This window comes from Stegostoma tigrinum, chromosome 5 (assembly GCF_030684315.1).
Source record: "Stegostoma tigrinum isolate sSteTig4 chromosome 5, sSteTig4.hap1, whole genome shotgun sequence".
Taxonomy (NCBI): Eukaryota; Metazoa; Chordata; class Chondrichthyes; order Orectolobiformes; family Stegostomatidae; genus Stegostoma; species Stegostoma tigrinum.
The window spans coordinates 102,029,174-102,044,209 of record NC_081358.1 but is presented as its reverse complement, the minus strand read 5'-3'; the positions used below and the strand labels follow the sequence as shown (position 1 = coordinate 102,044,209).

Below are 15,036 nucleotides of genomic sequence, written 5' to 3'. Positions count from 1 at the left end.
TCAAAGGGCCTAATTCTGTTCCTATATTTATGGTCTTTTGTCATAACCTCTCTATGTTGCATTCAATTCCCTTTGCAATAATCCATAACATTCTATTAGCTTTCCTGATTACTCACTCTCCCTACATATTGACCCCCCCAAGATTCATTCACAAGGTCACTCAGATGTCACTGCATATCAGAGATGCAGAACCCCTCATCATTAAATTAACATGTTTCTTTTCTATTCTTTCTGCTAAAATGGACAACAACACACTTTTTCACATTGAACTCCATTTGCTAGATCTTTGGCCACTATTTAATCTGTTTATGTCCATCTGTAGGGTACTTATCTCCTCTTCACTTCTAAGTTCTCCAACTTCTTGGTGTCATCAATAAATTTAGCTGCCATACCCTTGGTCCATCATTAATGTTAGTCATGAAGAGTTAAGTCTCCTGTACCAAACCGAGTGGCATATGCTTATGATATCTGCCATCCTGAAAGATACCCATTTATTCCTACTATGTTTCCTGTTAAACAGCCTTTCTTCTGTCCTTGCCGACATGTTACCCACTAATCCACAAGCTTCTACTTTCCATAAGAACGTTTGATGTGATACCTCGTCAAATGCCATCTGAGGATCCAAACACAATACAACCACTGGTTCCCTTTTATCTACAGCACAAGTACTTAGAGTCATAGAGATGTACAATACAGAAACAGATCCTTCGGTCCAACTCATCCGTGCCATTCTTCAAAGAGCTCCAATAAATTAATTAAACATCATATCCCTTTGATAAAACCATCATGGCTCTGTCCGATTAACTTAAACTTATTCAAATGCCCTGTTATAATATCTTTAGTAAATACTTTTAACATTTTCCCTATGACATATGTTAAGTTAACTGGCCTGCAGTTTCCTGGTTTCTCCCTTTTTGAATAAAGGAATTACATTTGACATTTTTGAATCTAAAGGAATCTTCCCCTAATGTAATGAGTTTGAAAAATTCAAACCAATGCGCTTCACTGACTTTTTCTTTTAAGAACCTAAAATTACTGGAGACTTGTCAGCTTGCAGTTCTAACAATTTACTTCAAACTACTCCCTTGGTGTTTATAATTTTCATGAGTTCCTTGCTACCTTTCAACTCCAAATTTACAGTTATTGCCAAGTTGCTACTTATATCCTCTCTAGTGAGTGCTGACTCAAAAGATCTGTTCAGTTCATCTCTTTATCCTCATTTATTAATTTCCCAGTCTAATTTTCTGCAGGATCAACACTTACTGGATTGACCCTTTTCTTATTTCAATTATCTGAAGAAACTTTTCCCATCTAGAATCAGAGGATCCCTAAAATATGGAAGCAGCCTCTTTGGTCCGTCCAGTCTACACCAACACTCCAACAGCATCCCACCCAGACCTATCCCCTACTTTATCCCTGCAACTCTGCATTTTCCATGGCCGATCCACCTAGCCTGCATATCCCTGGACACAGTGGGAAAATCTTTGGACTGTGGAAAGAAACCAGAGCACATGGACAAAAATAACCCGCACAGACACAATGAGAATTTGCAAACTCCACAGAGACAGTCACCCAAGGGTGGAATCAAGACAGGATCCCTGGCACTATGGGGCAATAATGTTAATGACTGAGCTACCGTGCAGCCCTTTTGTTTTCATATTTTTGGCTAACTTTAATAATTCAGACATTATTACTTCTGATGCTCTGCTTCTTAACTTGGTGCCTTGTTTTTCTCACGAGCTTTGCAGAGCCTTTTCCCCAGCTGTACCTGTGTCATTAGTACCTATACAGAGGAAAATAAGCACATGACAAGTAGGGAAAAGCTTTCTAACCTAAATACTAGTCTCTTGCTTTTGGGATCTTGAATTAGAACAGGATGATGCAATTAATCTGAACAATTATTTTAAAGAAAATAAGACAAATCTGGAAATGTAGACTTTGTTACATACCAGGCTTTTGGTACCATCCAAAGGGATAAGTCAGTGTTACCACGCCAGCTGACTCACAGTCTAGGACATGCCAGTTCTGAAAATCCTCACTGCAGGACTGCATTCCAAGACTGCTGAGCGTCATACACGTCATCTCCAAATCTATCAAATGCATTTTATAATGAATGTTAATATTACTGGATAGACTTTTGCTTCTCCCACACTCATGTTATCAGTAAAGCATTGCTCAGGCTTACCTAATTTGGGCATTCTTCACGTCTGATCTTTAACACTGAGCTTTGACTGATGTTTCACCATACAGTAAATAACAGTCGTGTCATCCAGTCTTTATTCAACACACACACACACACACACACGCGCACACACGCGCACACACGCGCACACACGCGCGCGCAGACACACACACACACATGCGCAGACACACACACACACACACACACACACACACACACACACACACACACACACACACACACAGACAAACAGAAACACACATGCACGTGCAGTTCCATCTGACTTCACTGGGTAGCAACCAGGAGTAGGGTCACTAACTTAATCTTTGCCACTCTTCATCTTAGCTAATCATTCACCACCTTAGTTCCAAACTCAGTTCATCATGTAACATGAACAATTCTTGGGCCTTTTCAAGTCATTCTTAATATGAAACACACAGTCCAAAGTCATGCAGGATAGATGGTTTGGCCATGTTAAATTGCCCATGGTATCCAGGGAATGTGTAGATTAGGTAAATGTGGGGTTACAGTGTGGGTCTGGGTGGGATCCTGTTGGAAGGGTTGCTGAGGACTACACTGTAGCGATTCTGTGGCTTCTATAACTGGGTGATAGGAGGTTCTCAGTTCAATCTTCTGAGGCAAGTGTCTCATCTGACTAATTATAAATAAGATCAACCAGCAAAAGTGGTTTAAATTACAAGCAGTTTTAATGGTGCAGCAAACAATTAGATAGGCAAATGGTACATTGGCCTTCATTGCACAACTGTTTGAGTACATATTCAAGGAAGGCTTACTACAATGAAAAGAGAAAGGCTGGAGCTCTTTGGAATAGCGGTAGCATCCCTAACTCCAAACCAGGAGGCCTAGATTCAAGTCATACCTGCTCGAGCGTATGTAATAACATGTCTCTACAGGTTGATTAGAAAATTCAAACTATCAAAGAGAAGGTGCTTGAGAAACTCAGCAGGTTTGGCAGCAACTATGGAGAGAAACACAGTTAACATTTCAAATCTGATATTGTGGAATAAGGAACTCATACTACAGCTGTACTGGGCCATGGTGAGACACAGCTGGAGACTTTTGTGCAGTTTGGGGTCTTCTTTACTTAAAAATATATATTTCACTTAAAGGGAGATTAGCAAAGGGCTACCAGACTCATTCTGGGGTTGGCAGGTTTGCTACATGAAGAGAGATTGAGTTGTCCACTCAATTGGAGTTGAGAAGAATGAGAGGACATCTTAGGGAGGTGGATAATACAGTGACAGGTCTGGACAGACAAGCTGTGGAGACATGTTTCCATGGGACACATGTCATGAATAAAGTGGTCATGTGTTCAGGCTTCAGGGTAGGCCATTTCAGACTGAGATGAGGAGAAAAGCTTTCACTCAAAGGATGGTGAACCTGTGGATTCTATGCCACAGAAAGCCAAGTCACTAAACATATTTTAAAAAGAAATAGATTCTGAAAGCTAAAGGTGTCAAGGAATATAATGAAGACAGCAGGTCTACAATGTGCAGATGGATGATCAGCCATGATCATGTTGAATGGTGGAGTATGTTGATGGGTCAAATGTCCTACTTCTGTTACTATTTTCTATGTTTCTAAGTACAAGATTAAGCTATCCATATTGTCCATAGTTGCATGGGCTTAGAAGGTTGTGTGCTTTGTAATGGTACCTGAAGTGGTCTGGTGGAGTTTAACCTGTGAATGCATTTACATCAGTAAGCCTTTGGAAGCCTTGAAATACTCAGGACATTCACGTAATCTCGTAGCGCAACTTTTCTGAAAGGCCTACGGGAACATTAAAGGTAAATGACTGTCAGTTGTGTTTCTCCAAGTCTTCCACTGATTCTCCACTAACATTATGGTGCAGGTCAGCGCCTCTCCCAAAGGAATTTGAACCATTATAGCATAGATGTGTATAATAACCACTGAAATGAAATTTGTTCTGCTCAGATAATCAATTGAGACATATATCACTAAGTTATTGAATCAAAATGCCTTATTTTCCTTTGAGGTGCTTTCCTATATCAGTATAGAATTGAAAAAAAAATCAACAATGGCATACTTGGGTAGTTAGAAAGTTCAAAAAATATCTCAATGTGCTTTACCTATACTATTTTTTTCTTTGCACTCTTTGAATTAAGTATTCGAGTCTATTTTCATTGCCTCCTTGCTCTTCATTTAATCAGTTCAATGTAATCAGCTTTGTTACCTCACTACTGTTCCTGATGGCAGTTTATTTCCAATTATCTTCGCTGCCATTCTGACTTTAAATTGGACAGACCATGATCTCCTGGCCTTTACAAGTCATCGGAATCAGAGCACATCTATTATATTTTCATGACTTTTTCCTTCAATACTTGGGCAGGTACAGGGAATTTTTGACCCCTTATGTTCTTGACAAACCATGGAAAAAGAATTTAACTACAGGATTTACGAGTTTGCCTTCTGTGAGGACATTCTGCTACATTTTTCATTTATTCATTGATAGTAAATACCTGGAAGTCGTGGGTCTTTCAGAAATCCAAATCCTTTGCAACAGGAATCTTCATCGCATAAACGTTCACATTCAAAGAACCTTGGAGCACAAACACGTAGTGAGTCAGTTCAGCACAACTCCCTAAAAGTCATACTATTCCAGAGCCAAGGGTCACAATCCAAACAAAGCTTTTCCCAGTCTACATCTCATGAGAGACAGACATCTGCCTGTAATTTCTTCATGGAAGCTCCTAGTTTAGCACAGAAACGTGATCATAAAATCATTCACCGTACAATAAAGTCATGGTTAATCTGATGGGTATCTTAACTCCAATTTTCTGCTTTATCACAATCACGTCCTACCTCTCCTCAGAACCATGACCCTTGATGCTCTTGTACAGGAAAATATGTCTGATCCAGCCTTAAATGGCCCAATTTCTCCTGCTCTCTGGTTGAGAAGAAATTCCTCCCCCATCTCTGCTTTAAGTGGGAGATCCATTTTTTTAAATGGTGCCCTCTAGTTCTAGATTCTACCACAAGGGGAAATGTCCTCTCATCATCGTGAATGTCAAGTTCCCTTGAAATCTTAAATGCTTCAATAAGATTGCCTTTCATTCTACTAAATATCAATGAGTATGGTTCCAACCTGTACATGCGTTCCTCTTAAGACAAACATCCCATGAATCAAACTAGTGAACCTCTCTGAACCACTTCCAATGAAGTCATATCCTTCTTAAGGGGATGCAAACCACACACTCTCGGTGTTGTCTCACCATGCCTTTTACAGTTGTAGCACAATCTCCATACTTTATACTTTATCTCCTTGTAATAAAGTTGAACATTCAACTTGTATACCTAAGAGCTTGCTGTATCTGCCTACTAATCTTATGTGATTAACACATGAGGGCATCTAAACCCCACTTCATTACAGCGCTTTCTCTCCACTAAAATATTAGCCTGTTAAAAACTTTCTACCTCATAATTTCCCATACTATGCTTTCATCTACCAGGCATTTTCCTACACTTTTAACTGATCCATATTCTTTGCAGATCCTTTGGACCCTCTTCACAGCTTGTTTTCCCATCTATCTTTGTATCATCACAAAATTTAGCTTCAGTACAATCAGTTCAATTATCCAAGTCATTGATATAGATCATAAATAGTAAAGGAAATGTGAATACTTTTATATTTTATACAAGCTCCTGGTGAGTAAAGGATTAATTTTAGACATGCAAAGAAATTTTGCCCACTTGGCTTGAGTCAAAGTAGAATCACGCTATAATGAGTTTTAATGAAGTGAAATGATAATGTGGATCGGAAAACAGATTAACCATGATCTCATGAAATGGTGAAGCCGAATCACTGGGCTGAATGGTCTCCTTCTGCTACTATGTTTTACAGTTTTATGGTCTAATGAGAAAATCAAATGAATTGGGTGAATCCTAATGTGAGCTGGGCGCTTCATTATAAAAGACTCCTCAAAGACTGAATGCTCACCCAGTTTGGATTCCTCTTGCAGTCATATTCAGTCTGTTTCTTACTGAGATACCTTGCACTTCACGAAATGGTAAGCGGGTATAGAAATTTTTAACACGTCCTCCTAGCGCATCTGCAGGAAAGAAAATATACACAGAATCTCAGAGCTGATATAGTGCAGAAGCAGGCATTTAAACTTATTGTACCTGCATCAGCTCTGATATTTAATTTGTTATTCAAATTGGCTGTTGACTTTCTAGCTCATTTCTCCTTCTGGAATAACACATTCCCTTCAATGTCTCAGGGACCCATTCACCATCAATCGACCAGTCTGAATACAGTTATCTTCACAATGCTGCAATGAACTTATGGAACATCATCAACGTGGTCCTGAAAAGCCAACTGTTTTATATTCTCGTAAATACCCTGCACCAATTCCAGTTTTAGTAGTTCCATGATGCAATTCTTCCGCATACTGGTGTCATGCTCAAAATCGCCAATTTATTGATATTCTGCATCATTTCTCAAATTTACTTATGATCTTGCCCTATTCTTCCATTTAGAAGCACTCTGCTCTAATTTTGTCATCCTCTGTACAAAATCTCCCATTGACCGATTCCCTGCACCAAATCTCCCATTTACCCATTTTCCAATTTACTGGTACACTGCCAATGTTCTCCTATTTAGAGGTGTTCTGCTCCAATTCTCTAATTTAGTGGCACCCTGCACAAATTCTCCCATTTACTAATACCCCACAATTCTCCCATTTACTGAAGCCGTGCACCAATTCTCCCATTTACTAATACCCCACAACAATTCTCCCATTTACTGATGCCCGACATCAATTCTTCCATATACTGATGCCTGCCCAGTTCTCTATTCAGTGGTGTACTACTCCATTTCTCTAATGTAGTGATGCTGCTTAACAGTTCTCATATTTAATGAGGCCCTACACCATGTAGTGAGGCACTGGTCCATTTCTCCCATCTACTGGTGCACTGATCCAAATCTCTAATTTAGTAGTCCCATACACCAACCTTCCCATTTAGTGGTACACTGAACCAATTCTCTAAGTTAGTGACACTGAGCACACATTTTTTCTAATGATGCCCTGCACTAATTCTTCCATTTACTGGTGCCCTTAACCAATTCTTCCATTTAGTAAAAATGAAAAGACCTGCGGATGCTGTAAATCAGGAACAAAAACAAAGTTGCTGGAAAAGCTCAGCAGGTCCGGCAGCATCTGTGGAGGAGAAAACAGAGTTAACGTTTTGGGTCCAGTGACCCTTCCTCAAAACCGGACCCGAAACGTTAACTCTGTTTCCCCTCCGCAGATGCTGCAGGACCTGCTGAGGTTTTCCAGCAACTCTGTTTTTCTTCCATTTAGTAGTTCCCTGCAATGTATTTCCCATCCAATGATTCTTTACACCCATTCAGTGATGCACTAGCCTAAGTCTCCCATTTAAGTAGTTCCTTGATGCAATTCCTCCATATACTGGTGCAATGCTCAAGTTCTCCAATTTACTGATGTTCTGCAACATTTCTCCTTATTACTGGTGACCTGCCCCTATTCTTCCATTTAGAGGCTCTGTGCTCCTAACCTCTAAATTTCTCATTTACTGTATCAAATCTCCCATTTATCCATTCCCTGCACCAGTTCTCCCCTTTACTGATTACCTGCATCAGTTCTTCCATTTTGTAGTCCCCTGTGACAACTCTTCCATTTTGTGGTCCACTGCACTAACTATACAATTTAGTGGCACCATGCACCAATTGTTCAAATATTGATGCACCAATTCTGCCCTGCTCAAATTCTGTCATTTTGTAGTGCCCTGCACAAAATCTCCAACCAACTGATGAATGCAACATTTCTCTTATTTACTGATAATCTGCCCATCTTCTCCCATTTAGAAGTACTCTGCTCCAATTCACTAATGTATTGGCAGTCTTCATCAATTCCCTAACATGGTGGTACCACACACAAATTCTTCCAATTCACTGGTGCCCTGCACCAATTCTCCCATTTTATGAAGCCCTAAACCAATTTTCCCAATGAGTAATTCCCAGCTCAATTCTCTCACCCAATGACGTCCTATACCCAATTCTACCAGTTAAGGGTGCCCTGTACTGATTTCCCCATTCAGTGATGCTCTACACCATTTCTCCTATGACCTGATGCCCTGCGTTAAGTTCCTTCATTTAGTGATTACCTAACCCAATTCTTCCATTTAGGGGTTCAGTATGCCAGTTCTCCCATTTACTGGTCTCCCTGAAACAATTCTTCCAATTTGAGGTCTGATGCACCAGTTATCTAATTTAATGGCACTGTACCTTAATTCTCCAATTACCGATGCCTGATACCAATTCTCCTATTTAGGTTCCTGAGACAATTCTTCTACAAAAATTCTTCAAATTCAGGAGTACCCTAAACCAGTTCTCCCATCCATTGATGGTCTACACCAAATTTTCCATTTACTGATTTCCTGTAACAATTCTATTTAACATTTCTCTGCAAAGATTCTCCCATTTCATGTTGCCCTATACGAATTCTCTCAATTACTGGTGCTGTGCTCCAGTTCTCTCAATTAAATTGATCGTTCACCAAATCTCCCATTTACTAGTACCATGCAGCAATTCTTCAATTTAGTGGTCCCCTGCCCCAATTCTCCAGCTTTATGGGGCTACATTATTTCTCTTCTGGAGATGCCATCTTTCAAAGTAGACTTTAAACCAAATCCCCTTCTACTCTACCAGGTGTGTATAAATGATTGCGTGGTCCTATTGGATTATACAATTTACTACTATTAATAGTCATAGCTGGTCACTTATAAATGTTTAATGTACTCAACAGCACTCAGCATGATTTTGCAAAAGGGTAATTATATTTCATCAATTTATTGGAGTTCCTCGTAGGAGATTTGTACACCGTGAATCAAGGGAACTGCGGCAATCTAGGCTTTTGAAGAAGGCACCTGACAAGGTAAAAAGTGAAAGACTATTTCATAAAATAGAAGCGTATGGTGTATGGAGCAACATACACACATGGATAGAAGATTGACTGGCTAACTGAAACAGAAAGCATGCATAAATGGATTTTTCTTTCCTGATTGGGACAAGGTGACACATTATATCCCATGGGTATCTAAGCAGGAAGCTCAATTTATTATAATTTATATTGCTAACTCAGGTAAGGGGAGCAAAGGCATGGTAGCTAAATTTGCAGATGATGCAAAGATTTGTGGGAAAGTATGTTGCTAAGGGGATATAAGGAGGTAACAGAAGGATATAGGCAGGTTGATTGAGTGGACAAAAATTTGGCGGAGCCCAATGTGGAAAATGTGATGTTATGAAGTGGGCGAAAGACCTTGTAATGTTATCACTAGACTGTTAATCCATGGACACAATTAACGTTCTGTGAACAAGAGTTTAAATCCCATCATGGCAGATGGTGAAATTTGAATTCAATTGAAAAATAAACCTGGAATTAAGAATCTAATGATGACCATGTATCATTGTTGATCATCTCGTTCACTAACGTCCTTTAGGGGAGGAAACTGCCATCCTCACCTGGTCTGGCCTACATGTGACTTTAGAGCTATAGTAATGTAGATGACTCTTAGCTGTCATTTGGGCCATTTGGGATGGGTAATAAATGCTGGCCTAGCCAGTGGCACATTAATCCTCTAAAGAAAAAATCATTTTGACGGGAAGGATAAAAAGGCACAGAATATCACACGGACTTTGCTGCAAGAGAATCTGGTTTGAGAGCTAAATATCCAAGCATATGCATTCTGTTGAATGGGCATGTGGACAGGCAGAGGTAGTGGGGTTGCCTTGTAAGTAGGAAATAAAATTAGATTGATGGCAAAAAGTGACATAGAGTTGGAAAGCATAGAATCTGCGAGCGACAAGAGTAAAAAGACCCTGATGGGAGTTATGCTCAGGCCACCTAGCAGTAGTCAGGATGGAGCAGAAAATAAACCAGGAGATAGAAAAGGAAGATAAGAAAGGCAATATTACATTTTAGAGTCCATTATTAGGGATGAGATTTCAGATTTTTTCAAAGTGCATGGCAAAATAGAGCTGAGTCGCTGTGACGTCACCAATGGGAGACCATGCTGATAAATTTATTAGAATTCATTGAGACAATGTGCATGTTAGACAAAGTCAGTAATCTATTTGGACCTCCAGAAGGTCTTTGGCAAGGTGCTGCACAGGAGGCTATTAAATAAGATAACAGGCCATGGTTCCAGGCAAGGTACTGGTATTGATACGAAGTCGGTTGACTGGCATAAGGGAGGGAGTGAAGACAAAAAGGTCTTTTTCAGGAATGGCTGAACGGTGACTATGCAGTTTATCAGGGGTCATTGTTGGGACTGTTCACATTCTACATTAACAATCTGGATGAAGGAACTGAAGCCATCATTGTTACATGTGCAGTTGACACAGAGATAGCTGGAGGGATGGGTAGTGTAGAGGAAGCAAGAAGGCTGTAGAAAGATATGACAGGCTCAGTGAGTGGGCAAGAAGTCACAGATCAATTACAATGTGGGAAAGTGTAATGTTATGCACTTTGGTAGGAAGAATAAACATAGATTATTTTCTAAACAGGGAAAGGTTTCAGAAATCTGAAACGCAAACGGGACTTAGGAGTCCTAGTTCAGGATTCTCTTAAGGTTAATATGCAGCTTAATTTGGCAATTAGGAAGGCAAATGCAAAGTTAGCGTTCCTTTTAAGAGGACTAGAATACAAGAGTAGAAATGTACTACTGTGGGTTTATAAGGCTCTAGTCAGACTTAGTTTGCAATATTGTGAGCATTTTTTTGGGCCCTGAATCTAAGGAAAGATGTGCTAGCATTGGAGGGGTTCCAGAGAAGGTTTACAAGAATGATCCCAGGAATGAAGGGCTTATCATATGAGGAGCAGTTGAGGACTCTAGGTTGGTACTGTTGAGGGACTGAACACAACGGTGAAGATATCATTTTTCTTGATACGTATCATTGGTGAGACCACATGCCATAATTCATACATTCACATGTTTTTACTTCAAAGAACAACAGGGTCCTTGTTGGTGCTGTGGCCAAAGTTAAGATCTCAACTAACACATAAAGCATGATTTGATCATTTATTTCATTCTTGTTTATGGGAGTTCTCAGCCTAAATTGGCTGCTGTGTTTCCTACATTTCAAGAATTTCAATACTTCAAAGGTATTTTATTATCTTCAGCGTGTTTTGGGACCTCCTGAGGATGTGAAAACATAAATTCTTTGTTTGGGGACAAATGAATCAGTAGTAAGACCTTGTTGGGAAGAAACTAGATGTGAAATAAATAGAAAGGAAAATCGGGTGAGGAATAAAATAGTTTGAGAAATACCATCATCCCATTACCATTCCGCAGACAAAGACCAATTCAACCCCCGTGAGCCCAACAAAACATAAAGAGAATGAATGCTTTTTTCAGGCGTGTAAAAATCAAAAAGACTTTGTTCCTTTTAAGCCTATAACTTGTTAATTAGGTTGTGAGATATTTTACTACCACATCAGAAAAGGGAAGTCTCAGCAATGAGTAGGATTTACCTCAGGCAGTCTCTGTCTCTAAGGCTAACCTTCCTCATCTATCCATCTCCTCTGAGCTGTTGTAATCCTTTAATCAAAACCATCACAGCTGGAGAAAGCTGTCATAAAATACTATGTCTTGTAAAACCTCAGATGAAAGAAGCCTGTTTAGGGGCTAATGATATTATACACTGCTGAATTTTTAGAAAATAATACTCATTAGTGTGCCAGGGCCTTGCACTGTCAGAATCCAAATTTTACATGTAATATCAACAATATAAAACAAATAGCAACTTAGTGAAAGTTGACAGAAAGCAACGAATAAAATTATGTATAATAGACTTCAATCAAGAACTGGAAATATATTTGAGTCTAATTGTTTTACAATGAGAAGGAAGCATTTTTAGTGAAAGTTTCAATAGATTCCCCTGTGTCTGTTGCCGAGAAATGTAACTTTTTTATGGAGGAAACATAAAAAATAAATAATCATTCACCATCCAACTCTGTTAGGTCCAGCCCTTAAGAGGAGACAATTAAACTGCCATCAGGAGGAATTGGCTATTCATTGGTGGAGGAGTCCAGTACATCTGACCGAAGCGCTTAGCTGAAGCAATTGCATCTTTCTTAAGCCAAAAATGCTGAATGAATGATCCATTTCAACTTCCTCCTCTAGTCCCTAGCAGATCAGATGCCAGGCTGCCCTGATGAAATTTGATTCATTCTAAGAGATAAAAAGGAATGGCCAAGCAGACTGGACACAGTGGAAGCTCTAAGCCTTGATAATATCTTGGCTGTAGTGCTTAAGACTGGAGCTCCAGAATTAGCCATGCCCTCAGCCGGGATTTTCCTATGCAATTACAACACCAGCATCTACATAATATGATGGAAAACTTCTCGGGCATCTCCTGTATGCAAAAGCAGGATAAATATAATTGTTCAGTTACTGCCTGGTCAATCTGTTCTCAATCAGCAAAGTTCTGGAAGGTTGACAGTGCTATCAAGTGCCCTTATACACCAATAACCTAGTCATCAATGCTCAGCTTAGATTTTACCAGGATCATTCACCTCTTGATATCATTAGCCTTGTCAAAAATTGCATAAGAGAGCAAAATGCCAAAGGAGAGGTGAGAGTAACATTGCAGTAATATGTTACCAAGTTTGGCCTCAAGAAGCCCAAACACATCAATATTGATAGGATTTAGGCAAAATCTTTCCACTGCACAAGCACACCTCACACAAAGGAAAATGGTTGTGGCTGTTAAAAGGCCAATCATCTTAGATCCAGGATAATGCTGCCAGAATCATTTAGGGTAGTTTCTTCGGCCAAATATCTTCAGTTACTCATTCAATCACCTTCCCTGCATCACAATGTGAGAAATGAAAATACTGTCCTGGCCTCAGTGCTACTTTCCTGTCTACCCTGTGTAGCCTTTGACTTCCTTGTCAATGAAAAATTTATCTAAGTCAGCCTTCAAAATATTCAGTGATCATGTCTTCACTGCTCTGTGGGGAAGTGAATTCCGCAGATAGATGACCTTCTGTGAGAAGAAAAAGATTTCCTATCTCCGTCTTGATGGAAGAATATTTTCAACTGTGTCCCCTACTTACAGTCTCCCCATAAAGGTAAACATCTTCTCAGTATCCATCTTGTTAAGTCCGCTTAGGATTCATACATTTTAATAAAATCACCACTCATTCTTCTGAACACCAATGGATACAAGCCCAGCCTTTTCAATCTTTGCTCTGTAGACAATTCTAGGATTTTCTTTGTACCTCTTCTAATACAATTATATCATTTTTCAAGCAAGAAGACCCTGGGCTGAATCTTATGTTTTCTTTGCCTAAGTGTCAGTTTTGCCGAATTTCATAGAATGCTTCTCTCAACGAGGCCAAGTGTGTTTTCTCACTATATCTTCCCAAATTCACCACATTAACTCCTGACTCTGCCCTCTCTCACCCCCACCACCCTTACACACAGTTACTGAGGCTGTTGACAAGTAATAATTCCCCTTAATCTGCAATTCTCTGCTTCCTGGTGAGAATCTTGCTTCGAAGTCTGGAACTTAGTTAAAAGATGCACTGAATTGTTCTCAATTATGAGCTGGGTCTCACAAGATGGTTCATGTGATTTCTCACCAATAGTCCACATCATTCAGGCTTCTGTAAGATTTTGCTCCTAATGGGGCACAATCATTTTCTCAAGGACAATCAAGGATGGGCAATAATTGTCAGCACTATTCACATCCCATGAATAAATGAAAAGCAGAGAAATTTCTAATTACACTGGTGCAGGAATGATCTTTTCATCCCATTGTTCACTAAAAACGTGGATATCCTGTTGCCCTAGCCACATAGCTATCAGTGCACACGTTCATCAAATTGCAGCACAGTATGGTTGTTAGGTAAATAAAATAAATCCAAGCGAAAGGATGCACGGTTCAATGATAATTTCACCTGATGTTTTATCATGGAAAGCACAATCCCTTTAATAAGCAGGCTCTGTGTTGTTTCAGTGCTCCCAGATGCTAACTATTACTGACATCAGGTGATGCGGTGATGAGAAAAAAACACAAGTCATTCATGGATCTGTTTTCTGGGTCAACAAGAACATTTGCTGTTATCACCATAGCATATTCCACCTCTTCAAACAAACAGATTGGAAGCTAGATTGGCTTTAGGGCACTGAAGTTACTACTCAAAAAGCAAGAAAAGGTATCACATGGCCCAACTCCCAACGAAAATATATTTTGTGCTAGCATTAGGATAACAAGCCCCATTATATCTAGAGCTATCATCTGACTTGGGATTGCTCAAGGAAACTGATACCAGCTGTTTAAATAAGAATGAAACTGCTTCCCTGCGTCCATAGGCAATGCGTAGAAACAAGGTTTGAGTTCAGATCTAGGGGGAGGTGGGCAGCGGTGGGGGTGAAAGGGTGGGTTCCTCGTAACATTGATCATTTTGTTTAAATTGCAATGACACAGCATGAGAGAAAATAAAACAACGGAAATATCAGCTCTTGCCCAAGGGGGAGGGTAGAAGAAGAGAGGCCTTTGCTATGTTTAGGAGAAGCTTCACCAAATATTTCTTGGCCATTATTAAGAGTTCAGGATCTGGAACAGATGTGTAAACATACACCAACTGACAATTTATCACAAGTTCCATTCGACTGCTCACTTTGTCTTCCGTCATTAAGCCAGGGAAATTAGATTTATGCATAGCCCACTGTTTCTTAAAGGGGCAGTACACTCATAGAACAGTCACTTACATTACATGGATGATTCAGTTGAGGAGACTATGGCTTACTGTGATTCTGGGCAACATACCAGCGTCAGTACT

At 39.7% G+C, this 15,036-nt stretch overlaps 1 protein-coding gene across 1 annotated transcript in view; it reads right to left on the bottom strand.

Annotated features, from left to right (window-relative positions):
- tg (thyroglobulin) overlaps positions 1–15,036 on the bottom strand; it is a 333,710-nt gene that overhangs the window by 198,627 nt on the left and 120,047 nt on the right. Inside the window, exons 34-36 of the mRNA XM_059646355.1 lie at positions 6,162–6,273; positions 4,684–4,763; positions 1,950–2,090 (exon numbers count right to left, since the gene is read on the bottom strand). Coding sequence (XP_059502338.1) covers positions 1,950–2,090; positions 4,684–4,763; positions 6,162–6,273 — 333 coding nt within the window. The remainder of the gene's footprint in view (positions 1–1,949; positions 2,091–4,683; positions 4,764–6,161; positions 6,274–15,036) is intronic.